Source organism: Mytilus trossulus, chromosome 1 (genome assembly GCF_036588685.1).
Source record: "Mytilus trossulus isolate FHL-02 chromosome 1, PNRI_Mtr1.1.1.hap1, whole genome shotgun sequence".
Taxonomy (NCBI): Eukaryota; Metazoa; Mollusca; class Bivalvia; order Mytilida; family Mytilidae; genus Mytilus; species Mytilus trossulus.
The window spans coordinates 22,951,741-22,977,933 of record NC_086373.1 but is presented as its reverse complement, the minus strand read 5'-3'; the positions used below and the strand labels follow the sequence as shown (position 1 = coordinate 22,977,933).

The 26,193-nt window shown below is 32.8% G+C and overlaps 3 protein-coding genes across 3 annotated transcripts in view; 1 reads left to right on the top strand and 2 right to left on the bottom strand.

The window, feature by feature from the left end:
- LOC134705831 (ribonuclease H-like) lies at nt 1–693 on the bottom strand. The gene has a single exon (XM_063564578.1). The coding sequence runs from the start codon at nt 691–693 to the stop codon at nt 1–3; it is 693 nt and encodes a 230-aa protein (XP_063420648.1).
- Nucleotides 694–5,255: 4,562 nt separating this feature from the next.
- Nucleotides 5,256–12,843, bottom strand: LOC134719030 (uncharacterized). The gene is made up of 5 exons (XM_063581958.1): nt 12,553–12,843; nt 10,820–11,000; nt 9,799–10,005; nt 8,691–8,902; nt 5,256–5,957 (listed from the first exon to the last, which is right to left on the bottom strand). The coding sequence occupies exons 1-5, from the start codon at nt 12,688–12,690 to the stop codon at nt 5,256–5,258; spliced, it is 1,440 nt and encodes a 479-aa protein (XP_063438028.1). The 5' UTR covers nt 12,691–12,843.
- Nucleotides 12,805–26,193, top strand: part of LOC134719036 (pre-mRNA-splicing factor 18-like) — a 25,958-nt gene continuing 12,569 nt past the window's right edge. The window contains exons 1-5 of the mRNA XM_063581968.1: nt 12,805–12,934; nt 22,827–22,934; nt 23,713–23,790; nt 25,534–25,647; nt 25,977–26,123. Coding sequence (XP_063438038.1) covers nt 12,860–12,934; nt 22,827–22,934; nt 23,713–23,790; nt 25,534–25,647; nt 25,977–26,123 — 522 coding nt within the window. The 5' untranslated portion in view covers nt 12,805–12,859. The remainder of the gene's footprint in view (nt 12,935–22,826; nt 22,935–23,712; nt 23,791–25,533; nt 25,648–25,976; nt 26,124–26,193) is intronic.

Below are 26,193 nucleotides of genomic sequence, written 5' to 3'. Positions count from 1 at the left end.
TTAATGTTGGTTGAGTCTGTTGTGTCCTGTCCTCAGTCTAAAGATGGTGGTTTGTTCAGATCTTGTTAGCTGGTGGTAACTATCTTGTTGCTGTAGAGTGTTGAACAGAGATTTTATGATAGTCTTCATCTCTGAAAAGCAGACTGGATTTTCTTCCTGTTGTTGTTCAGCACCATACTTTGCTAATCTGTCGGCTTGTTCATTACCCCAAACTCCACAGTGTGAAGGGATCCACTGAATTACTGTTGTCAGACTTTTGATGTTGTATAAAGCTTGTTGGAGTTGAGGCAGCTTGTCGTTCTTCAAAGCTTGTAGAACAGAGAGGGCATCAGTCAGGAATACTACTTGAGTTGTATCATCGATTTTGTTTTTGATGGAATGTGCAGCATGAGTAATGGCTTTTTCTTCAGCTTTGTAGTTTGAACAATGTAGGCCTGTTGGTATTGCCTCTGATTGTTGATCTCCATTGGGGTACTTAATGTATATACCAGCCCCTCCATTTGCTGTGGCATTTGTGGCTGACCCATCTGTATATACTCTTACCCTAGTTTTTGAAGGATACTGTTCTTCAAGCATACTCATTGTAAGTATTTTCTTTACATTACTAGTCTGTTCATCTCTGGTGGTAATGAGCGGAACTGAGGTCTGGATGGTGACATTTCCAAGTTTTTCTTCACAAGGGGTGTTATTCATTGTGAAAACTATGGGTTCTATATATTTTGGTAGGGCTTCCTGGTGTTTTCTTTGCAATGCTCTTGTCTCTAATGTAAAGCTGGATCTTTTAAGTCTGCCTGATGAGAGTTGTTTTAGTGGTATTCATTAGGTGGTCTTGTGAACACTGATATTTGGTGGCCTGTATCATGGCTTTGCACTCCCTTCTCTTTCCTAATGGGGGTATGTTTGATTATCCTCCATACTTTTTATTGGTGTTGATTTCATAGCACCTGTGATGATACGTAGTGCCTGATTCTGAACTTTGTCTAAAGTCTGATGGTGAGACTTGGCTGCAGTCATCCAAGCGCTAGATCCGTATTCAAGGTGTGGTCGTACATTTCCTTGGTAGACAGATTTCAAGATTTTTTCATTTGCACCCCATTTTGTTCCTGCAAGTTTCCTCATGATGTTCAAAAGTAAAACACAAAAATACTCCGAGGAAAATTCAAAAAGGAATATCCAAAATCAAAAGGCAAAATCAAAAGTCCAAACTCCCTTAGCTTCAGATGATGTCATATGTTGCTTCCAGGTCATTCTTTTGTCAAAAGTTACCCCAAGGTATGTTTGTTGGTCTTCCATTTTAAATGGGGTATCATCCAAAGTCAGTTTGACAGATTGGTTTTTTGGAGAGAGTGTGAAGAGTGTTCCTGTTGTTTTTTCTCTGTTGATGGTAACACACCACTGCTTTGCCCATGTGACTATAATATCTAAAGCTGTTTGTATTCTATATTTAGATGTAGATGCATACTCTTCTGAGCACCAGAGAACAAGATCGTCTGCATAAAGTGCTGATTGTACCCCTTTTGGTAGCTCTGGTACTAGGTCGTTCATAAAGAGTATGAATAGAGTTGGTGGTAATACTCCTCCTTGTGGGACCCCTTGTTTTAAGAGTACTTTCTGTCCACATTGTCCATCTACCAGCACTCTGGCTCTTATATTATACAAGTAAGATTTGGTCCATGTGTACATTCTTCCACTGATGCTATATCTAAGCATTTTTGCAAGGAGTCCATCTTTCCATACCTTATCAAATGCTCTTTGAAGATCTACAAAGACAGCCAACGTTACTTTTTTGGATTGGAAGGCATCTTCTACTACCTGGGATAGATGTGTAGTCTGGTCTTCTGTGCGTTTGTATTGTCTAAAACCAGCTTGTTTATTTCCAATGATGTTCTCTGATTCTAAGTACATGTGCATGCGCTTGTTTATTATGCGCTCCAACAATTTACAACAGCTGCTTGTTAGGCTTATGGGACGATAACTTGAGGCTTTTGACTTGTTCTTTCCCTTCTTTAGTATTGGCATCATTATTGCGCCCTTCCAGCATTGTGGGACTTGACCTTGTCTCCAGCTAAGATTGAATATGTCCAGCAAAGTATTTAGTGATGAGTTCCCTAGGTGTTGTAGCATCTCATTTGTGATGTTATCTGGACCTGGATACTTTTTCTTCTTAAGCTTTCTTATAGATTGTTTCATCTCAGACATTGTGATGTCAGTCTGCATGATATCATGTGCTGGTGTTTCCTGTCTTTCTCTAATTTCGGTTCTTCTCTCTTTTTTATGTGAGGTTGGGATGTTAGTATTGCTTACTTCTTCATAACCTTTTGCAAATGTATTTGTAGCAGTTTTTCCTGTGATTGTTTTTCCTTCATCTTCTAGTGTTATCTTTTGGCCTTTACTTCCCTCATCATTAAGAGCTTTTGTCAAGTTCCACAGTTTTGTTGTATCCTTCTCCATGTTCAGAGATGATGTTTTTTCTCTCCATTCTCTTCTCTGGCATTCAAGTTTTGTTTTGAGGTGTTTTGCCTTGCTTTGTTGGAGTTTGATGTTATTCTCCTGGCTGGCTGGGGTTTGATTCAGCCTCTTCTCTTGCTCTTGTGAGTGCATCATGTGTTTCTTGAATTTGATTGGACCAGTTTACAACTTGATACTTGACAAAAAGAAATCCTCGGACCAGTATGGCTTGTAGTCATTTCTCACACCCCTTGATATACTTTCTTTTTCCGCTCTTACTATGCTTGTGTTGAATTTCTTGACAACATGTTGATGTTCTTTCCTTCAACAACTATGTCCTTTGTATTAAAGTTCATTTGCTCTTGTTTCAAATTTTCCCCAGTTTGCCTTCTTGTAATTCCATCTTGGTAATTGAGCATCAATAGTAGTTTTTGTTCCTCTGATGGATAGTATGACTGGACGATGGTCACTGCCCCCTAGCTGGTCACATACCTTTCTACTGATATTCTGGTGTATATCGTCAATACAGAAAGCTAGGTCTGGTGTAGTTGTTGTGTGCCAGCGGCGAGAATAGAAGGTTGGTGTATCAGTTGGATCATTGACAAGGATAAGATGATGTTCATCTTGCCAATCTTCTATGGTTTCTCCCCTTTTGTCTATTGTGGTGTATCTCCAGCTATGAGATTGGCTGTTAAAATCTCCTACCATGAGAAAGTTACTGTCTGATGTCTGTATGGTATCTAGGGAGAGTTTTTTTTATCATTTGGACAATAGAAGTTGACAATGTTATAAGAGCTTTGTCCGATGGTGACTTTGCTTTCAAGATATCAGTCTGCTTCCTCCATATATGTTTTAATCTCCCTGGCATTTATGTTGTTTCTTACTAGGGTCATAACACCTCCTTTCTTTCTTTCTTTTCTGTCAATCCTGAAAACTTGGCATCCTCTGACTTTAAAAGGTTTTCCTTCTTGCAAGTGTATTTCCTGAATACAGCAGATGTTAATGTTATTTTCATGTAGAAAATGCTGCAGTTCATCTCTTTTGTTGGATGCCCCTTCTGCATTCAAGTGCATGATGTTAATGACTGGTTGTTCTTTCAACTTAGGCTTGGTGTTTTTCCGGCCAGTAGCTCTTCTTGTTCGTCCCCTGACTCCACAGGACGAAACAAAGGTACCTCCAGTAGCATTTGATGGGTTCCTTCGAGACAGGGTACCCAGCACTGCACCTGCCTGGTGGGTCCTCACATGGCGAGCACCATATTGATTGGTTGTGATTTCAAGTGTCATAAGGGAGCTGGTCTGTTAAGAGTGCGCTATATAGCCCAACACCACCGTCTTCAGCACTCTAGGTTTTCTGTAGGGGTTACCTCACCCTTAACTTCTGAACAAGTGATCTGATCCTGGAAGTACAGGAAGGATGTTGCAGATTCCTAATCTGGATTTTCCTTGAGGTTGTCTCCTGAAGCCTTTCCCTGGCGTACGGGTATGGCCGCAAGGCAGCGGAGGTTTTGAGTCAGAGTTTTCCTTCTCCTAGATGGGCTACCCTCCAATGTTGACGAACCCCATCTGCCCGAGGCTATCTGGTTTTGAGGCGCCAGTGGCTTGCCTTCGCCCCTTCTCCAGTCAGTTGAAACAGTTCCACCAGGTTTACAGATGATAAACCACTCGTGAAGGTTGGAGTTGGACTTTGGTTGTCAGAGACTGTATTAGACGCATACTGAAAGGAGCATTTTCATGGAATTGAGAGCCTATTTCTCAACTCCACCCCTTGGCTTAACAACTTTTTGGAAACAGAACTGTATTGCAATCTCCCAGATTGCTTGTCTAACAAACATTTTTTCAAACACTTGTATCAGAAATTTTAACAGAATGTCTTCCTATTTTGTGAGCGGATTAGTTTAAATATATTTATTTATAGTGGATTGGGAAACATCCTATATTAATCCCTTTCCACTTTGCCAGTGCGAGTGCTGCCTTGTATCAGAATTACCCTGTTTTTTTTTCAAAATCTACAAAGGTGTTTTTTTACATGCAAGAGATATAGCTCTCTCTTAACACGGGTCAGCCATTTATTGTCCCCTTCTGATGGATTATCATTGTTTCCTGAAGATCATACTCGCAATGGTGTTAAGGGATAGCCGAAGATTCAGTCCCTGAAATTTTTATCCCAGAATGGGAATCAAACCAGGAACCTTTGTGTTAGTAGTACGATGCACTAACCACTACACCACAGCTCTCAAAGCAGGTATACGTTGTATCATGTTTGCACTTTTAGGTTTTGTCAGATATTTAGTTCTCCCTTTTAGGTGAAACTATTGTTTTCTTATGTGCATGGTTTACTCAATACTTTAACATTCAATCTAACATATGATTGAGATTTATTTATTGATAGCTACTTGATGTCCAGTGGAAAGTATAACATGCATATTTCAGATGATAAACTTACTCTTATGTGAATGTACTCTCAGCTGTACTAGACCAATTATAGACTTAGTCACAAGATAGCAATTGGTAGTAAGTCATGTCAGAATACCTATATAAATTATACTAGCTATTGAGTTGTTCACAATTTGCTATAAATACATGTAGTAAGTGCTGGGCCTTTTTTCTTGCTCCTTTCTGCTCCATACTATGTAAATTTTTAGCATAGTTTAAAGTTTTTGGTCTACCTTTTACCAGAAAGTGAATGTATCCATGACCTCCAGCACTCCAGATGACATCATAACATTGAAACTAATATAATTATGAAGAAAAAGATTGATGTATTATTTTGTATGAATAACACTTTCTCTATAAAAAAAAGAATAGTTAAATGATTGTATATTTTAATGTAACAGATAACATCAGATGATCTGATGGAAAATACTCTTCATCTAAAATATTATTTACAGTTTTTATCATATCACTAAAATGATATTTTATAACAATTAAAACAAAAACAAATGAAACACTACTGATAAATAATAAGTAACATGGTGGTATTCTAAACAGAGGCCACTTGTGACATATTTTAATAAATTTTGATCGTCTTGTTAATAATATTGGCTTTGTATAGAGATCAGGATTACACAAGCAACACTTGAAACCTAACAATGAGGAAATAGTCTCTCCTTTGAAATTTGCAGCAGTTATAAGAATACTTAAAACTGCAAAGAAAACATGAATAAGTACAAAAATTGCAATGCATGTCATTATGAAATAATTGTTATAAAAAATTGCATTGCATTCTATACAATTCGGTAAATGGCAAGTTTTGTCATTTCCATCTGCAACACAGACACCACACCGACAAGAGCCATGTGGACCACAGTCATGAAAACAGGAAAATCCTGAGATAGAATGGTATGATAAAGCTGCTTGTTTCAGTACTGTCTGAAACCTAGAAAATACAATACTAGATTTGTACTGTCTCTTGTAAATTGTACCATGTCCTGATAAACTAGCAGATATCACTTCTGTTTCTGAGTTCACCATTATTCTATCTGGACGACTCTCTAATCCTGGAAAAGGCTGAAAAGAAATGAGATTTTTTAAAGATGAAAATCAACTAGTATACCCATTTTCACTATGCCAAATTTGAAATATATTATACAGAGATAAGTTGTTAAAGCTTAAACTTACCTCAAAAATTGTAATGAAGAATAGTTCCAAAAAACGTATGATCAACTATATGTCACACATCTACATACCAAGAGTATAAAATTCCGTTTATTTTGAAGAAACTGAGATTTAAGTTCATAAAATTAAAAATATTGTTGACTGACAAATGCACAACAATTGAGTGTCTGGTTTATAAAGAAATAGAGTAAAATCTGAAGGGATACTGTATTTAATATAAAGGGTACTTAAAAAGGGATGGGATATTTAAATTTTGCAATATTTCAAATTATGTAGCCATTAGAATTATCTCCCTTGTATTTGTTAAATATTATGCCATAACTTTCCATTCTAACACTAGAAATATAAACTGAAATATATATATGATTAATATTTTGTTAAGTGTGTATGTACCCCATAAACAGTCATGATAATCATTCCAAAGAGCAATAGATAAGAATTTATATAAATTTTAATATCAGAATAAATTCAACAAATTAAAGTGAATTATTTCACCCTTTTTTAAAGGGGGCTCACGGGTCTAAATTTTTTTTTATTAGCTCACCTGGCCCAAAGGGCCAAATGAGATTTTTCCATTGCTTTGCGTCCGGCGTCCAGCATCTGTCATCCTTAACTTTTACAAAAATCTTCTCCTCTGAAACTACTGGTCCAAATTAATCCAAACTTGGCCACAATCATCATTGGGGTATCTAGTTTAAAAAATGTGTCCGGTGACCCAACCCACCAATAAAGATGGCCGCCACGGCTAAAAATAGCACATAGGGATAAAATGCAGTTTTTGGCTTATAACTCAACAAGAGGCTTTCATAACGACAGCAAACCGGGTTTATTAACATTTATTTGTGTCCTGCCAATATCACAAGAACCATAACTGATGAACGGTGAAAGTGAAAATCCTCAATATCAAATTTGACCTCCATTTTGTTATCAGTATCAACATTTTAAAATTTGAAAAGCTTAGGTTGAATGGTTCATGAGTAAATGCACGGACACGACTGGAAACGCCATTTTTCAATCTTTCAAGAACTATAACTCCTGAATGATAAAAGTCAAAATCCTCATTATTGAACTTGACCTTCATTATGTTGTCTGTAACAACATATTAAAATTTGAAAAGCTTTAGTTGAACGGTTCATGAGTAAATGCACGGACAACATTTGGTTGCTGTTCGCCCAACTGCCCTGCCGCCCATCGGCCGTACATCCTCAAATCAATAACCGACATTTTTGTCACAAAAATAAGGTTAAAATCCAAAGCATTAAGAGCAAATCAAGATCTATCTGCCCTGAAATTTTCAGATGAATCAGACAACCCATTGTTGAATTGCTGCCCCTGAATTGGTAATTTTAAGGAAATTTTGCAGTTTTTGGTTATTATCTTGAATATTATTATAGATAGAGATAAACTATAAACAGCAATAATGTTCAGCAAGTAAGATTTACAATAAGTCAACAATAAGTCAACATGACCAAAATGATCAATTGAACCCATAAGGAGTTATTGTCCTTTATAGTCAATTTTTAACAATTTTCATAAAATTTGTAAATTTTTACTAACATTTTCCTCAGAAACTACTGGGCCAAGTTCATTATAGATAGAGATAATTGTAAGCAGTAAGAATGTTCAGTAATGTAAGATGTACAAACACATCTCCATCACCAAAACAAATTTTTATCATGAATCCATCTGCTTCCTTTGTTTACATAGAATCCATCTGCTTCCTTTGTTCACATAGACCAAGGTGAGCGACACAGGCTCTTAAAAGCCTCTAGTTTAATATAGGATTTCTCTATATTTTTCTATAAATGAACTTTACCTTCTTATACTTAATAGAAAAATGAAATAAAAATATGAGGTCACCGTTCATTAACGCTCACAATCTGCCTACACTTTTGTAAATGTCCTTTTTTTCTGTTGAACTAATAAGAGAAATAGCGGTAATATCGAAATAAAAAAGAACTAAATAACAGAAATAGCTTAAATTTTAAAATTATTTAGTTTATGTACAGCTCATTTGAAAACAACTATAAAAAATATAGATCACCGATTAGTTAAAAAGGATTTTTCAATTTTAATGCCAAAAATGGCATTTATGCACCAAAGGGAGATAATTTGGAGCTTTTTCAATGATATCTACATTTTAAAAGTCACCTGGGGCCAATAGGAATTGTTTTTTTAAAATTATTTTTGTACCATATGATAAAGTAACAACTATTGTCTTATCAGGGTCTTTAATATCTGGCTATGCGGTATGGGCTTTGCTCATTGTTGAAGGCCATGCAGTGACCTATAGATGATAATGTCTTTGTCATTTTGGTCTTTTGTGGATAGTTGTCTCATTGGCAATCATACAACCTCTTCTTTTTTATATACTCAAGGTAATAAATAAAATTTGTAATGAAAAGTTAATGTTTAATTTTTTTCTTAAAATCTTATACCCGCGAGCCTCCTTAACATAACCCACAAAAAAAAAAACATTACCCACACAACCTATTACATGAGGGTGTATGGTAAAGTGAAGACTTATGTAAAATATCAAGTCACAGATTTATACAAATGCATAAATTGCATATAGGAATTCACATTTCATAACACAAAAAAATATATTGTTTATTGTATAATTACCATATTGCTAAAGGTCAAACCACTATGGTCCTTGCCATGCAACTTCTGCCAGGAATCATCAAAATTTATATATCTGTTGCCAATTTGTTTGAGCTCCTGTTTACAGTGAGTCATTGCATGTCCAGGTTTAAATGTTATTAAATCTATTGGAGCCTCAAAATCATTGTAAGTATTGAAATCTCCCAAGAGTACCACATTTTTCAATCTTTTTCCTGAAATTTAAAAGGTAAAATGTACTTTTAAAGTTAGTTTTTTTCTCTCTTTTAGAAATATAAACAAGGAGGAAAATTACATAATATTTGGGATCTGCCTTATAAGTTCAACACTTACCAAACATAGAGAATGAGGGGTTGTTAATGTCAAACATACAAATTAAATACTCTACAAAAGGCAAAACTGAACAGTATTAAACTTTCACCACATAAAATGATGGTCCAAACTGTACATGTACCAGCAAATAAACAATATCTAAATAACAGCTTGGATAAGTTTAACTTGAAGTCTAATTTGTCTCTGATTTTACTGTTTAGCACTCTTTATTGTTTTAATTTGAACAATACTTTTCAGGGAGAATGGGATTAATAGTAATCTGCAAGTAGGTTACAGCAGAGACATATGTTTCTGGTTTCAGTAAGTGATTTTTCTATTTCTAATCAAATATAATTTGATTTATTTTTACTCATACCATTTTCTTATTATGATGCTCCTATTCAATTTACATATTTACCTTATAACTTTTGATCTAAACTTAAATAAGCATACAGATGAAAGTTATGTAAAAAAAAACATGTGTAGTATCATGATTTTATTTTATCTTATTATCAGCAATCGTTGTTTTACGAACCATATATGAGACAGAAATTTTAGGCACACAATATTTTTAACTTTATATTTTATGTGGCCTTTGAATTTCTATGATTCAAGTGTTACTGATGAGTAATTGTAGACAAAACATGTGTTTGACCTACCAAATTAAAAGGGGTCGATTTCACAAAAAAACATAAGAATATTGATTTGTTCATGACTTAAGACCAATCTTAGTTAGTTGTAAGTTTTTTTGTGAAATCGACTCCTGGTATCTTTGATGATTTTATTTTATATTTCTTACTAAAAACATAGTCTAACAGTGCTGCAGCATTTCCACATTGTTGTTGTCTATCATATGAGAAATGTACATTGATGATATTGACAACCTGGTCACCCTGTAGTAACTTTGCATGTATGAGGAGCCTTTTATTTGTATCTGGTCCATATGTATAAGGTAGTTCTTCTGCTTTTGCATTTAACACTTCAAGTTTGCTTAGTATTCCAATTCCTACAATAAAGTAAATGTGAATCAATTAAAACTGAATTATCTCCCCTGAGACATGCACAATAAGGATGTGTTAGATGGGTTTTTGTTGTATTGTGAATATTTGCCTGTTAGCTTTAATTATTGTTGCCTTGGGTATTGTGTTATTGAAATTTAAAATTTAAAATTATTTTAAACCATCGGGCACCCTGCACTTATAGTCATGATTATATTAGATGAAGGTTTTACGTATATATATATATATATATATATATATATATATATAAAAAAAAGGATTTTGTGGGTAAAGGCTAACCATATGTTTAAATGTTCTAAGAGTTTATATTTTCTAAAAGCTTGTATATAGACTTTGTTCAACACACAAATACAAGTTCTCTTCAAACCAAGAATAATCAGTTTCCATGAAAAAAATGAATTCACAGTAAGACAAAAGACAACCAATGATGAGGCTTGGTGTTCTTATGAAAATGCAGTTAAACCAGTTTAACCCTGTCACACATTCATGAGTCTATCCCAAAGCAGGGTCCTCGTGATAGGTAATGGTTGTTTTTTTGTTGATGAGATTGAACTAAACTATGACTTATCTCCCCTGAGGAAGGATTGTATTGTAAATAAATGTGGTTGTTTTTACTGTTGTGAGGTAGCTGTTTCATTGAAAAGTATCCATTTTATAAATTACAAATCAGTCTAAGGTGAATATTTTAAGGTAAATAATATGCATTTATGAATGAACTAACATGTATGAAAACCTATTGTAAAACAACTCAGAAAATTTACCCTTTATCTTATTCACTTGTTAGTGTACAATTTTACATACCTTCTTTATTATATCCTTTCTTGATGGAGTGCTTAATCTTTTGGACCTTATTAGAGCATTTGAAAAATGCCCATTTATATGCAGGTAATAATTTCTGCAATTCCAATATCTGATTCTCATTCTTGCTATCACCACATCTCACTTCTTGGAAAGCTATAACATCTGGATTACTTGATTTAATCTGCAAATAGATTTGTTTCACAAGTAGCAATTTCAACTCATACATTGTCCTCTTAATTGTTATTGTTATGATCTGTATGCAATTTAATAAATAGCTTTATCAGTTGAGATTAGGTGTTACCTAATTTTTAGTCAGACTCATCAAATGCTGTTGCATCTCTTCTCGTATGAAGAAAATTCAACCTTTCAAGTTTTGGACACATACATGTACATTGTATGTTAAAACACAGACCATATAGTCGACTCATTATAGTCCCATGCTTTCCATGTCCAATGTGTTCACAACTAGATTTTAACCTGTAGAAGTTAAGTTATGTTTGTTCCAATAGAAACAGTTATTATGGCCACATTGTTAATAACAAAGTCTGTTGAAGGGCATATATTGTCAACCTATAATTGTTTAATTTGATAAATTGTTATTTGGATGTAGAGTTGTCTCATTGGCACTCACACCAAATCTTCCTTTATCTGTTATGCTCAACAAATATACATTTGTACATAGACAAAAAATTCTTCTAAAATTTTCTTGGAAAAGATAATTTTAATTGTGGGTGCTGAAATAACTACCTTTGATGCCAAAATTAACCAGGTGCTGATTAACTACATTGTAGCTCCTGAAGTGACTAGAATTTAATCTGTATGTGTTTGTCTCTACTCATGAGTCTGTTATTAAGTGGTTGTAGATAGTTTAAGTATTGTGTATTATTTTGACAGTATATATCATATGTGTTTTTTTTTCACTGTTTTGTACATAAATCAGGCCAATAGTTTTCTGGTTTGAACTATTTTATATACTTTCGCCATTTGGGAGAATAAGGGTGGTATGTCATCATGTTTGCTCATTGTTGAACTTGTAGACTGTATGGTAATTTATAGTTAACATCTATTTCATTTTTGTCTCAGTGTAAACTGGAGCCCTGTTGTGTTCACTTCTCTCTCCCCTAGTAACAACAGTAACAGCCTTAGCCCAGTGGTCTTTATAATGTATTATTATGTCAGTATATTACCATGATTACATACCAACAAGAACTCAAGCTATTAGCACATTTCTATCCCTAAACTAGCTTACATTACCTGGGGAGAAGCCAAAACATAGACTGAAGAGTAACTGGTTGGTGAAATCTTGTGGCAACCTTAAGCTCCACTAGAAGCGAAGAGGATAGGTAGGTACGTACAATGTATACATGTACATATAGGTTACTAGGTATCCCTTCTCAAGGAAATAAACGATACCGTCTCAGCTTGTCAAGAATGTGAGTTGTGACAACATGCTCATCGGGGCAAATATCTTGCATTGCAGTATAAGTCAAGTTATCATAAGTTTCTGTCAATATATTTGGTCATGCAGTTTTGTAGGGAATTGTAAAATTTGTAAAACTCTTCCAATTAATGAAAAGATGACAATGGCTCCAACCTTTTCCTTCATTGCACAGATCAAGGTGGAACCCTGGATCAGTTTATCTCTTGTAGAAACTGGAGAGTTGTCTCATTGGAAATCATATCAGTGATATCACTTATATTTATTTATCTTATTTTTATTTCAAGAATCTTACCAATTTTGCTATTTTGAGTTTTCTAATTTCCCAGTTAAACATTACATTCCATAAATTGTAAGTAGAGACAACTATCTTGGTAGCATTTATATAAGTTATAAAAATTATAAGAAGACAAATAGATTTTGGTAAATACATAATGTTTGTGACTGGAAGAAAGTTGTCTGCAATGTTTTTCTATGTGGTCATTTAACCGTGTCCAATTGCAAAACGACTTTTAATTGGATAAGATTTCATGTGACGACCAATCAAAATAGTTTTTACGTTTTACTGACGTTTTGTAACTTTAATCACAGAAAACTTCAACATGGATTTCAAGGCTTTGATCCAAGCTGAAATAGAAAAGAAAAAGAGAAAAGTTGAAAAAAATTCTGACATTTTGGTAGTAGAGAACAATATCATCGTTAGATATTTTTAGCCACAGGCACAGGTGCTTGTGTCTGTGGAAGGGACCCCCCCCTTTTTCTTACTATTCTATTTTGTGTTGTAAATATTTTGATAAGAGACAGGTGTTGCCTGGCTGTGAAAGGGGATAAATGGGAGTAATGTATGATATCCCATTTTATTAATAATTTGTTAACCAGGTTAGGAACAAGGGGCTGATCCAGCCATTTTAAAAAGGGGGTTCCCAACCTAGACAAAAGGTTATGACTCCTATCTTGCTTTTGTTTTTTGTATCAAGTTGTCCTTCTATTAGATGAACTGTTTTAACAGAGCTATGATCTTCATCTGACCAACTATTTGACATATCTGGGGCAAGGTTGATGGGTGCTAGGACATGTCCACACATCTTTGGACCTACACACTTCATCTCTGGGGCCCTTGCCACTTTGAGATCCTCTACAATTTTTCCTAGGATGATAGACCCTAGTTACCATGTGCTGTCGCAATGAGTCGTTGTAGACATGGTAGAAGTCTTAAATAGTACTGTAGCGGGTCGAGAGTTGGAAGCGTTTCTTTATTGTCTGTTGCCTGGTTTATCAGATACTGTGACTGCTATGCGGAGGTCAATATATACTCAGGTCTACTAGACTGCTGGTAAACAGTTGTCTCACTAATCAATCAATATTCAGCTCAACTGCCGCTGTGATCTTGTTTGTATAGGTTACGATAGTAATAAGGGGGTGGGGTAGGTAGCCTAACTAGCTGTATAAATGGCGGTTTGGCGTTTCAATAAATACAAAGTTGTATCTCGAACTTAATATGTGTAAAGTGAGACTGACGAGGTATTCAGCTTACATATTTATGTGATTTATATAATCAATAAGTTCAACAAATAACTGTTATAACAATACTATGTTTTGTCTACAACTTTATACAAGAATGAAATATATAGTCAGTAACAACTGGTTACTTCTCTGGTACCTGTGATAGTTACAGAAGGGGGAGGGGCTGGGGTAGCTCTGGTTCAATACGGGCAAGTGAACTGGACTGGTAATAACTAACAGTACTTAATAAATAATCAAAGCATATAATCCTTACAGGTCCTTATATACACATTTCAGCATAAATGGAAGACTTAAAAGTTAATATATTTAAAGAATATTTATAGAAGAAATTAACAGTTTATAGTTAAAATTACGGTTTCTGCTGTGTTCCGCAATTGGCGGTACCATATAAATATTCACAATGAACTTTCCTATTTAGCTAGCGTGATTCTAATAAGCCTTTGTAATAAAAAGATCTAGAATAAATATTAATAATAATCCTCAAAATCCTAAAATATTAGAACCTAACCTTAATAAAATAACTGGATATATAAATTCTATATTTCTGCTAGTTTGTTTATAGGCAGTGGCTATTTGAACGGCAACTTCTAAATAGCAAATTTGCTATTTGACCGGCAAAATAGCAAATTTGCTATTTAGCCAGCACTGGGTAATACTGTTCATTGATGTAGTTAGAAGAGAATAAATAAGCATATATAATTATAAATGATAATTTTAAATCATTTTATCACAATATTAAGCATTAAAAATACACTGAGTACAATAAAAAAAAAAATATTGAAGATGTTCATAAATAAATATAACTTTATAATATTAATTAAAAGCATGAAAACACATTTGTATATACATGATATATACATTTTTTAATATATTTTTTTCTAAAATATTCAAGTTATAAAAAAGTTGATGCCCAAATCTGTGTAAAATGATTTTACACAGATTTGGGCATCAACTTTTTTATAACTTGAATATTTATTTTTATGGCAGGATATTTAAACCATAGATTTTAGTCACTAAAATCTATGGTTTAAATATCCTGCCATAAAAATAGTGTTATAAATGTGAAACTATTTACATCTTAAAAAAAAGTTATTTAAAGTTGTTTGCTACGAATTTCAAAAGGACACATGATTTAACATTTGCAATTGGTACAAACCAATTCTTTGCCGGTTTTGAAAGTTGTTTTAATCTAGTACAAGATAAATGTTGCCACTCCAAACAGGAACTACATATTACACTGGCTTCCTTTAGATCTGCATCATGAAAATATAGGGTTCATTTATTTCTCTTTACATAAACACTCTTAATATCTTCCCATGCAATTTTTTTTTCAATACTTTTTGATTGAATAAATGTTTACAATTGAGTCCAAACAAGTGGCAGTTAAAAGTTCAGGTCTTCTTTCAACTTGTTCCTCTGTTATTAAAATTTTGTTATTAGCAGCATTTTTGGCCAAATCGCTTCCAACACACCAGTCTAATAAAAGAAATATGATTTCTTTGGGACTTTTCTTATGAAATGGTCCACAATTGCTTTTTCAGGTACTCTTTTTTGGAAGACCGATGGCAGTTTGTTGTAGTTGTCCATATAATTTCTCTATCATCACTGTCTTTCTGCTCCAGTTTTACTTCAGACCTTAGTGAAAACAGTTTCAGAATATATGCCCATGCATATGGTGTCACCAACTCTTGATATTTATATTTAGGTGAATCATTCCAGACAGTCCTCTTTTGAAATATACCACTTGTCTTGAGGTCTCGTTCTGTTCGCAAAGAATTTAAAGGGAAACTTAGCAAAAAAAATCAAAAATTGATATTATGTTCATCCTGTATTAAAATACTCAAATTCATAGATATTAAAGTTTTATTCCGTTAGATAAGCGATCACCATCGATTTTAAATTTAGAGTATCAATTCTCTTTGATCAGCCATTTTGTCTTCTTTCCCCGATTACTGACAACGATATGTCTATAAACCACAAAGAAACAAAAATACAGTAACCGATGTAGTCGTAATTGCGTGTCGATATCTTGTCAATCGTACGGTTGTTTTATCCGACTAACTAACTTGATACGGAAAATATTCTTTTTTTTTAAATTACCATGGTCTGTTGTTTTTAAACTGTTAATATTGGAATTAGGTAAAAAGTCAAAGTTGAAATCATAAATAAGTGTTCCGTGAAAATTGTTTTCGAAAATCTAATTTGTTCATAATTCTTTAAAGTAATAAACCTTTTTCAAATAAATTCTGATCTTCCCTCATCTGATCACCAGCATGCCTAAAGGTATTACTTCCAAAGGTATTGTGAGGGGTATGAGATGACACGTCCAGGTATTCAAGCGATTTCCTGTCGGGCTTGCAAGTTCATGCATCGTTTTACTTCTGCAGGTATTGACCAGTGTATGATGACTGTACACGACCAATAACTTATAACTTTCCATTTTGAACTATCAGGTGTATAACATACAACTCTGTCTTACGTGTCATTACTAACCTCGTACGCTTGTTTATAAATAACATTTCTGGTGTAAAGAATATAATTCATAAACATATAAATAATACCCCAAAAATAAGATTTGATGAAATTAAAATCTATTTAAATATTTTTTCCAAGGGAGAATTTGGGAAATGTAATATATACTCGTTGTAAATAGTGAAGGACAGATTGGAACATACCAGAAATATTTATTTTAAAAAATGTAGCAACTTGTCGACGACTCGTTTATACGACGTGGTAGAAAGTTACGGAACTATAGCGCAATTTAAAATATATACATGTATACATTGAACATAAGAAAACAACATATATTTTGAATAAATAAGGTAAAAGTTTTGTAAATAGACTAGTCCACGTATGCCAGCAGTATGTAATCATCGAATGTCGATAAACTATTGTATACCAAAAGCAGAAGACGATTGAAGAAGAAGAATTAAGAGAACCAATTTGAATTAAATACAGGTCGATGTTTAACTTGCTTTGGTTCATCGAAGTTGTGGACATAGTAAAATCACAGATTTATATTTCAATAAGATTGTTCTCGAACAAAGGAGGGAATTCGTCATCACAATTGTTATATTTGCCACTGGACGAACACTAATTATCCCCAAGGGATGTGAATATTTGGTGGGAAACTATTGAATATCAAAGTTCCAAATTAATTTCGGGATTATTTTTTTTCTTGGTATTCAATACCAGAAAAAAGAATAAATTGCTTGTCCGCTAAATAGGGGTATTTTTGTCAGATAAAAGACTTTAAGTTATATTAAAAAAAAAGGGAAATATGACATTAAATTGGTTCTGTCTTTTTTTTAAACATCGTTAAAAAAATGTGTGTCTAAGGTGAACGCCACAAGAATCCTGTAATACTAGTATGAGAGTATAGCATGTAAACATTCCTTCTTAATAATATGGTTGTATTGGAAATCTTTGATATGCATGTAATATATATATTTGCCACATGACGCCCATAGTTCTTTCTACCATCATCATCTTATTCTTTGGTATTGCTGTAAACATCGATGGTTCACACCCAAACAAAATGGGAGTAATGTACCTTCAGAGCTTCTCCGTGTTATACACTTGTGAAACTTAATATATAGACGAAATTTCGGTATTGAAATGAATCTACATATCACAAACAGGATGTTTAAATAACGATTTTAAGTAATCACCTAGCAAACCAATATAAACGTATGGCAAGATATGACCATGAAGGAATTAAGTTTTTGTCAGACGCAAGAACTCGTCACTATCATAAACGTATACGTATATATGCATGCAGTTTCAAATATCAAGAACAATCGTTTTCTAACTGTTCAGAGTTAGACATGTCACTTGTTCATTCTTGGAAGCCTTCATATTTCCCGTCCAATGATGGGAATTCTTTCTGGTTGTGTTGACTATAAATGCTTGTATCGTAATTCTGTCGTTTATCTGTACAAGTGGTTGTATTTCCTCTCCTTTCCCAACAAACAAACTTACGAAACGCTACTAGTCTGCTTTTTCTGGAGCTCATCCTCAATGGCGCTTATACGTAAGGAAACTTACATGTATACTAATAATGATTGTTTCAAGAACAACGATGTAGGGACGAAATTATTCTAAATTCGTCAATATCAGTTATGGATGACTAAAATATAAGTTTAATTGCATCTACTGTATAACTTATTTGGATTAATGACGGCTATCATGTTCAACATTCACAAATATTATCATAGAATTTTTTTAAAAAAATGTACAAAAATCCCCCCCAAAAATAATGTCTTAGCTTAGATAATTGGTATTCTTCTCACAAAAAGTTCGTGTAAATTATTGTTCAATGAATTTAATTATGTAAGAATGAAATGTTAAAAAGAAACTAAAAAAAAATCATGCATGTTGTATGTTGTATTTTTTTTCAATTAAAAACTTTAAAATTGCGATAAGTTTACGAGCATTTAAACACAGTCAGATTTGAATACATGTTAAGAAATTCCGGCAAAGTCAATGATATCAAACAGATGTGCAATGGTATATCCTTATCAAATTGGGTAATATTGCATTTAGTTTTTATTAAAGATTAAAACTACTATTTTTTACTTCATATTTGAATCTTTACGCCAATTTCCGCTAAGAAAGTAATAAAAAAATGTTTCATTTCATTTTTATACACTTTCGGAAATAGGAATCTGAATTCTATTTTCTTTTTTAATATTTACACAATTTAATTATTGTATCTTTATTCTCATCGTGTATTAAATCTTAGTGTATACTCAGGCTTTCTAATCCTTTCTGTTTATCCTTTCCAAATAACAACATTCATACCTGTGTACGCTTGAACTCACACCTGCGGCTAAATAGCTACAAGGTAAACGAATTGACCTCAAGCCGAGAAATATACAGCGACCTTTACAAAATAATATATACACTTTGCTCACACATTAGTTGCATTAAAATGATTATGAAAACAATAACGGTAAATAGAACGGAAATATTTTCAGTTCAAAATCAGTAAAAATGTTCAATAAATATTTTATGAAAAAATCTCAACAATAATAAATGAAATGTATTCGAAAACATTTACTAGAGATAATTTTATAGGAGTTCAATTCAATCAATACAAAATGGTATATGCATATTCATTTTCGTTCATTCTTATATTGTGGTTAATAACTACGACCATTCGTCAGCTGTGCGCTTTTAATTACGTATATTGTCGATAAGCTATAAGAGTTAAACAGATTTTATTTTTTCCCAGAATTCAACAAATCGGGCTAATACGTCATGACCCACTCGAGAATTTCAACCAAAAAAGTTACAAATACTTGATTTTCTCCGTTATTAGAAGGAATATAAATTTAAAACTTTGCAAATGTGTTTTTTATGTTAAGATGAACATAATTAGATGACAAGTAAAAAATCGCGGAATTTCCCTTTAAGGCAATCAGAAAGTGTTCAGCAAAATCTGGTTATGTGGAGTAGTGATGTATCACAGATTTATAAATAATTTAGAAAAACATACATGTAGTAATGTATATACAAATGTGTTTTCATGCTTTTAATTAATATCATAAAGTTATAAAATAATTTATGAACATCTTCAATAAAAAAAAATTATTGTGTACTATGTATTTTTAATGCTTGATATTGTGATAAAATGATTTTAAATAATCATAAAGCTTATTTATTCTCTACTAATCACATCAATGAACAGTTTTATTCAGTGCCGGCTATTTAGCAAATTTGCTATTTTGCCGGTGCCGGTCAAATAGCAAATTTGCTATTTAGCCGGTGCCGGTCAAATAGCCACTGCCAATGAACAATATGGCTGCCCAGGAGGAACAAGACTGAATAAGAGAGAATGTCGCGCATGAATTTATAGTACACAACACACTTTGGACACGATTTTGGACACACTTTTGACGTTTCTAACGTCAAATGATGTAACAACACAAACTGCACTTTAAACATACGGGGACTTTTATGAGAACCTTGTAAATAAACAATGGCGGCCCCCAGGGTTGAAGTGACCCGTTAATAAAAAGGGATAAAAGCTACATGTCTGGGAGATACCGGTATAACTACACCAAGGAACCAGAGAATCACGTTAGTTTTACTTGACTGTAAGTTAAATGTATAACTCGTACATTAAAATACTAAAATCAAATCTACACTTGTCACATACATCATACAATTATAAAAAAATATAGTCTTAAGCTTTGACCCCATTTTCCGTATCAATTGCCTTCCCATCTTTAACAGTATTTACATTTCAGCACAAATATCAATTGCCTTCCCACAGAGTTGGGGTAATTGTAATTGTAATCGTTAATCAGCTAAAATTGATTAAAATCTTTCAAGTAATCATTGTAATCATTAATCAGCCAAAAATCTGATTACATGTAATTTAATTTAATCAATTTCTTTTCAAAATACCCTGTAATCCTGATTACTTTATGATTACATTCTGATTACAATGAAAAAATCTTATACTGTGTTTATGGTCAATATAGGGAACTTTTTGTTATTCTTATTCAATTTATATTGAACGTGTTAAGATAGTTTGGTTTACTTTTTTTTTTATATTGCATGACAATTGGTTTGTATACTTCATTAAAAAAATAAACTGTTACAGTATTGAAAAGTCATCAATAGTCTAAGAAGATACAATTATATGTTTCTGGCCTTAGTTAAAGATATTGTTCATATATTCACAATTTAAAGATGTACATATTATATATATTTGATAATAACTGTCAGTGCTCTAGCTAGAAATCAAAAGGGGCAGGGTGCCAGTGGAGGGCAGGGCACTTTTTATGATAAGAAAAGGCACTGCTTATTTTTTTGTTTACGTTTCTGTGTGTATCACGAGTTAACGAATCTCTTTTTTTTTTACTGTGTATGTTTGGTTTTTTTTTAAATTAAGATGCTTTTCAACTACAGTCTTTATTTCATTGTTTGTGTAGTTATGAATGATATAGTATATCTTCCACATCATATTATGTTTTAACAGTTTACCTTTCTCTACCCATTATCATAAAATATGTTGGTTTATTTTTTTATCTATATAAAATATATAGCTTTTAATATATCATCTACCCTACTTAATTGAGAATTACTTATTTAACAATGTTTAGAACAAGAATTGCTAAAGGTATAAATTGCAAATTATTTTTTTTTATATGTTCAAAGACAGTTTATATCTTTAAGGTAACATTATTATGTTATTACATATTCAATTGGTAATTTATTCCTTTTTTTGATAATAGATAATATTTTAGAGCACAAATTTGTAATAAGCTAAGACAGGGGAAGTAACTCCAAAATCAATTTCCACCACGTTTGCGTTATAAATTAAAAACTGTGCTTGTCGCTAACAAGTTGAGATGGAAGGCATTTCTGTATTAAAAGAAATAGTTTTATTTTGATGACTTAAATTCAATTCTAAAGTCATGAAAGTCTTCATTTATACACTCTTCCATTGTGACTTGGAGATCGTAAATGCCGACCCAAGCTTAACACACTCGCTGACACATTCATCAAAAGTATGACAAAAACAACATTGTCCTAATTAAATTACCTAGTTATTAACACCTTTGAAGTCTTTATCATTGTAATTGATTGTAATGACATGATTAACCTGGGGGCAATCACACAGGTGTCATATAATTATGTAATTAACTTGGAGATCAGAAATCGATGAAACAAAATTTTATCAAAACGGCACAAGATAATTTTGGAAAAAAACGTCAGGGCAGAAGGGCGCGGATGAAGGCACCCAGGGCGCGGCTGAGGGCACCCAGGGCGCGGCGCCCTTCTATTTTGGGTTAGCGAGACCACTGACTGTTGTATTCGAGGAATACTTTTGTATTCGCGGAATACTTTTCTTTAACCCTTATTTATAATCTTTTGTTAATGTTGTGATTTTTATCAACTTTGAATTGACAGGTGGGAAACCAATTAAGGTTTGTTTTTATTGCAATTACCAATAGAGTTTAGCTGTAGGACAATATACTGTATATGGTAAAAGATAAATCAGTCATGTGATCATTTATCTAATTAGCACAAAATTAATTAAAAGTTGGACGAATATCTTGTTTAAAATAATCAAATTTTTGTATGTATTTGGACTAGACATGTAAAATGCAATGATTTTTAGCACTTGTATTTTGTTTACAATTTGATTAAACTGGTAGCTTTATTTCATCCATATTTTAACTCCCATAAACTGCACCTTGACACAAATATAAATTAAAGTCTAGAATGGGTCAGAAGATAAACAGCAAACGCTTTTTGTAAAGCTATATTCAATTGAAGTCAAAATAATTCAGAGATTAATGATGATAAAGTGCAATGGGTCGAAACAAGTGACACAATGTTCATGAATGTACTAAGTGAACTTTTGAGGTTTATTAGATAGATGAAGTTTGAAGTTATCAATTTATAATAAAGCAAACACAATACTTTCTAAAAAAATGCTATAGTTATATATTAAACGTGCATTCATTCACATCATGCAAAATGCTTTTTTTTTATTCATTGTAATCTGATGTAATCATGATTACTTTGCTAATGTAATCATTAATTTAATCAGACACTTTCAGAAATGATGTAATCATTAATTTAATTTAATCGTACAAATGACAAAGTAATTGTAATTTAATCAATTACATTGAAAGTAATTGGACCCATCTCTGCCTTCCCATCTTGAACAGTATTTACATTTCATCACAAAATATAAAGAAAGATCCACAAAAGAAATGATCAAAAATTGATAATTTAGAATTACAAAACCGTAACAGTACAGAGGCTATGTACTGGTAAAAAGACTTACACACTCGGCTCTCTATTCAACTGCCAAAGCAGGCTAGGCAGCGGTGATAAAGAGCCTATTGCTCCCACCACACTAGAAGCAGGCTAGGCAGCGGTGATAAAGAGCCTATTGCTCCCACCACACTAGAAGCAGGCTAGGCAGCGGTGATAAAGAGCCTATTGCTCCCACCACACTAGAGACATGCTCAATCCACCAGCACATTGATTACATACATGATATACATTTTCTTTCAGAGTTCAAATAAAAAATATTTTAAAAGAGGAGATCTAGCCAAAAAAGAAGAAGAAGAGTATTGGAAGAAACATCAGAGATTGAAAGTGCCAGAAAAATTAGCAAAAACAGTAAGCTTCCTATCGTATAAAATTATGAAAGTTATCAAAGCAATCATGCATTAATGACTTTCATGTACACAAACCAAATCAAGTGATACCTTTGACAAGCATATATATTCGTTTATACAAAAGAGATGTATGGAAGCTTGGCACATGTCAAAATATGGGTTTTACTTCGAGTCTCCCAAATTGAGTTTACCTTTTAGCAACACTTTTTGGAGCTAGATAAATTGATATTTGTAACAGTAAAACCAAGTAAAGATATCTTGTTTGACCTTCAACATGTTGACTGATGTTTTAGTTAGTCTTCTGATGACAAAAGAAAACACTAGGCGATTTTAGGCTGCATGATAGTTACAAAATGTAAGAAAATTTAGTTATGAAATGAGAATATATTGTGTATTAATGAAGCAATTATATGACAATACATTGTGGAATGCGAAATGTAGGTGTATCTTAGTAAATGACAAGTCACATGCAAGTAGATAGCAAATTGTGTGTCATCCAATCAGAACCATTGATATTAAAACATTTCGTCAGAATTTTTTTTTTAAACAACCATTGAATTTATGAATAGGCTCTATTATAATTGATTTATAATAGTAATATTTTCATTTGATATAAAAGGTAAGAAGCTCAAAAATCAGAAGCTTTCACCACTCAGTTATGACTATTAATGTATAATTAGTTCAATATTCTGCATGCAGTTAACCAAAGAGATCACCTTACTTATCTCATTGAACATTTATGTTATCATCGTATACTTTATGTCTATTATTTTTTTCAGAAAGAAGAGCAGAAGGAAGAAGAAAAGAAGATTTTAGAGGAAGATGAACAAAAATATGCTCTGCTGCCCAGGAAAGAGGTAACATTTATGCATTTGGCTGAAATATTGTTTGGATAAAGGAAAAAAAGATTACATGGTAACATTATCAACTACAGTCAAACCTGAGTAAACTGGAGCCTGAATAAACTGGAAATTAAAGTCCCATTTTTTCCCCTTCAAAGTTTTTGTTTAAATACCCCTTGTAAACCTGACCCTGTGTATTCCAAATTCCAGTCTTATTATGCAGTCCAAATACTCTTCAAGGGGCACTAGCTGTCAAATTCATGGTCACCGATTTGACTCAAATTCTCATATTTAATTTATAGCAATGTAAAACATTTATCCAAACTATAAAAAGTCTAAAATAAACAGTTTACAGAGCATTGGGTAGATAATATATAGGTTCGTTTCTTGTGTATTTTAGTCCAGTCCAACACATGCAATTGGATTTTTATAGGTATGTTTGATTTGATTTTATAGATTAAAAATAGATGTTTCTCATTGCTTTAACTGTATAAGAATGATTTTATGTGCATCGAATTAGTAATCAAATGATTTACCGTAGTTTCACTTTCATTGTTGACATTTTTTTTCTTTAAATAACCAGTACACATACAATGCATGTGTGTCAATCTCTAGCTAGGGGTTAAATTAAAGTTCACATGAATACGGATTTAAAGAGGTGGACTCATTCACTTGCAAGTTAATAACTAATTTTCAATGTTTCTTAGTGTAATTTGACAAAATTGAACCTTTTTGGCTGCAAAAAGCGAATTGTTATTTCACTATTTCACTTTCATTATTGTAGAACAAAAAAAATCAAACTTTAGATTTTTTATATATCTCGTAGCTAGTGCCCCTTTAATTACCTGTCAAAAATGTTTTTTTTTAAATTAATTTAAAATAATCGATATGCAATCAAAACATATTTGTTTATACAATATGGCATTTCAAGTAAATCAATTAGCTAGGTGTTTATCTGTGAACTTACAATCGTACAGTAGTGATCTGTATTATTTATTAAATCATTATAAACATGCCCTTTAAACGAAAAGACACGCTGAATATATATCGTATTGAACTTATGTTGTAATTTGCATAAAAAATAAAATCGCAGCTCTGAGTAAGATATTTACATTGTGTTTTCGAAAGTTTTGACAGTGATGAAATTTAGTTTGAAAATATTCTGCCTTTTAATTAGCAATTTCAATGTTTCAAATTAACGATCATGGAAGTAAATCGAAAGTCTAGTCTCACAATCCAAACAACGCGAGTATTATCATGCAAATGAAAACAATGAAAAACGAAGTGAAAATGAAATTGACAAGTCGGAAACAGATGCTACCCAGTTCTATTTGTTATATGAAGCCAAACGATGATATGTCTGTCCAAACTGGCTCTTTTTCATAGTCCTGTAGCCGACCGGTTTAAACAGGTTTTACTGTATAGTCACCATACAGCCTTCAACAATGAGTGGAAATTCCATATTTAGAATTAATTCATTTTATTCTCTACAATATTTTTATAGTTTGATACTTTTGCTGCTTCCATCTCTACTTTTTGTCGTGCCTGCAACAGTTTTGTTGTGGACATTCCTAACATACATCGGTCTGTCAATTATTATCATTCAACTGGTCTTTTGTACATGAACAAATTAATAGTATTAATTATAACCAATGTTTAATTTTCAAAATAAATAGTGTTGTATTTTTATCACTTTTGTATACCTACCTGTACATCATATAAGCTACTGTTTAATTCTATGTATCTCAAATTTTTCAGGTGGTGAGAAAGTTAAGAGAAAGAGGCGAGCCCATTTTGTTGTTTGGGGAAACAGACTATGAAGCTTATGTAAGATTGAAAAAACTTGAGACCTTTGAACCAGATGGAAAGAAGGTATGTCTATTATCTCTATTAAGTTGCCATATTGTAGGTATGAGCCATTCACAAGGGTGTCCAAGCAATCACATATTTTATAGATAATTGAAAATACTGTCTTAGATTTAAAACCAAATAAGCATGACATATTTTGTCTAATAACCAAATAATCACTGTAAAAATGGACTAGTTATAACAAAATCAAAAACCATCTGAGGTGGCTCCTATAAGGGATTAAGTTCTATAGCCATGATGTTCAAGTATTTGATATTTGCACTTGTAAAGTTTTCATTGAATGTCTCCAAAAAATGCTTTAATTTAATATGTTTCTGATATTATATTTTCAGGGAGAAGGCAGTGATTTTAAGATGGCCATGGACAGAGTTGACCAAGATTACTTGAATGAGATTGTCAATTCAGCCACATCAGAAGGAGGAGAAGGGAAACTAAATGTAGTTGTCAGAGATGATGGTACAACATTGGATGATATTGAAGTATGTCAAATATTGATTTTGTATTTCTATTAGTTAGTTCTAAAATTTGTGTTGCCAGGTTTTTTCCCAT

Coding starts and splice junctions, on each gene's coding strand:
- LOC134719030 (XM_063581958.1), bottom strand. CDS start 12,690: ATGTATTTACCAAAATCTATTTGTCTTCTTATAATTTTTATAACTTAT. Junction 11,001..12,552: donor AACTCAAAATAGCAAAATTG/GTAAGATTCTTG, acceptor ATCTATTTGCAG/ATTAAATCAAGTAATCCAGA. Junction 8,903..9,798: donor ACTGTTAGACTATGTTTTTA/GTAAGAAATATA, acceptor TTTAAATTTCAG/GAAAAAGATTGAAAAATGTG.
- LOC134705831 (XM_063564578.1), bottom strand. CDS start 693: ATGAATAACACCCCTTGTGAAGAAAAACTTGGAAATGTCACCATCCAG.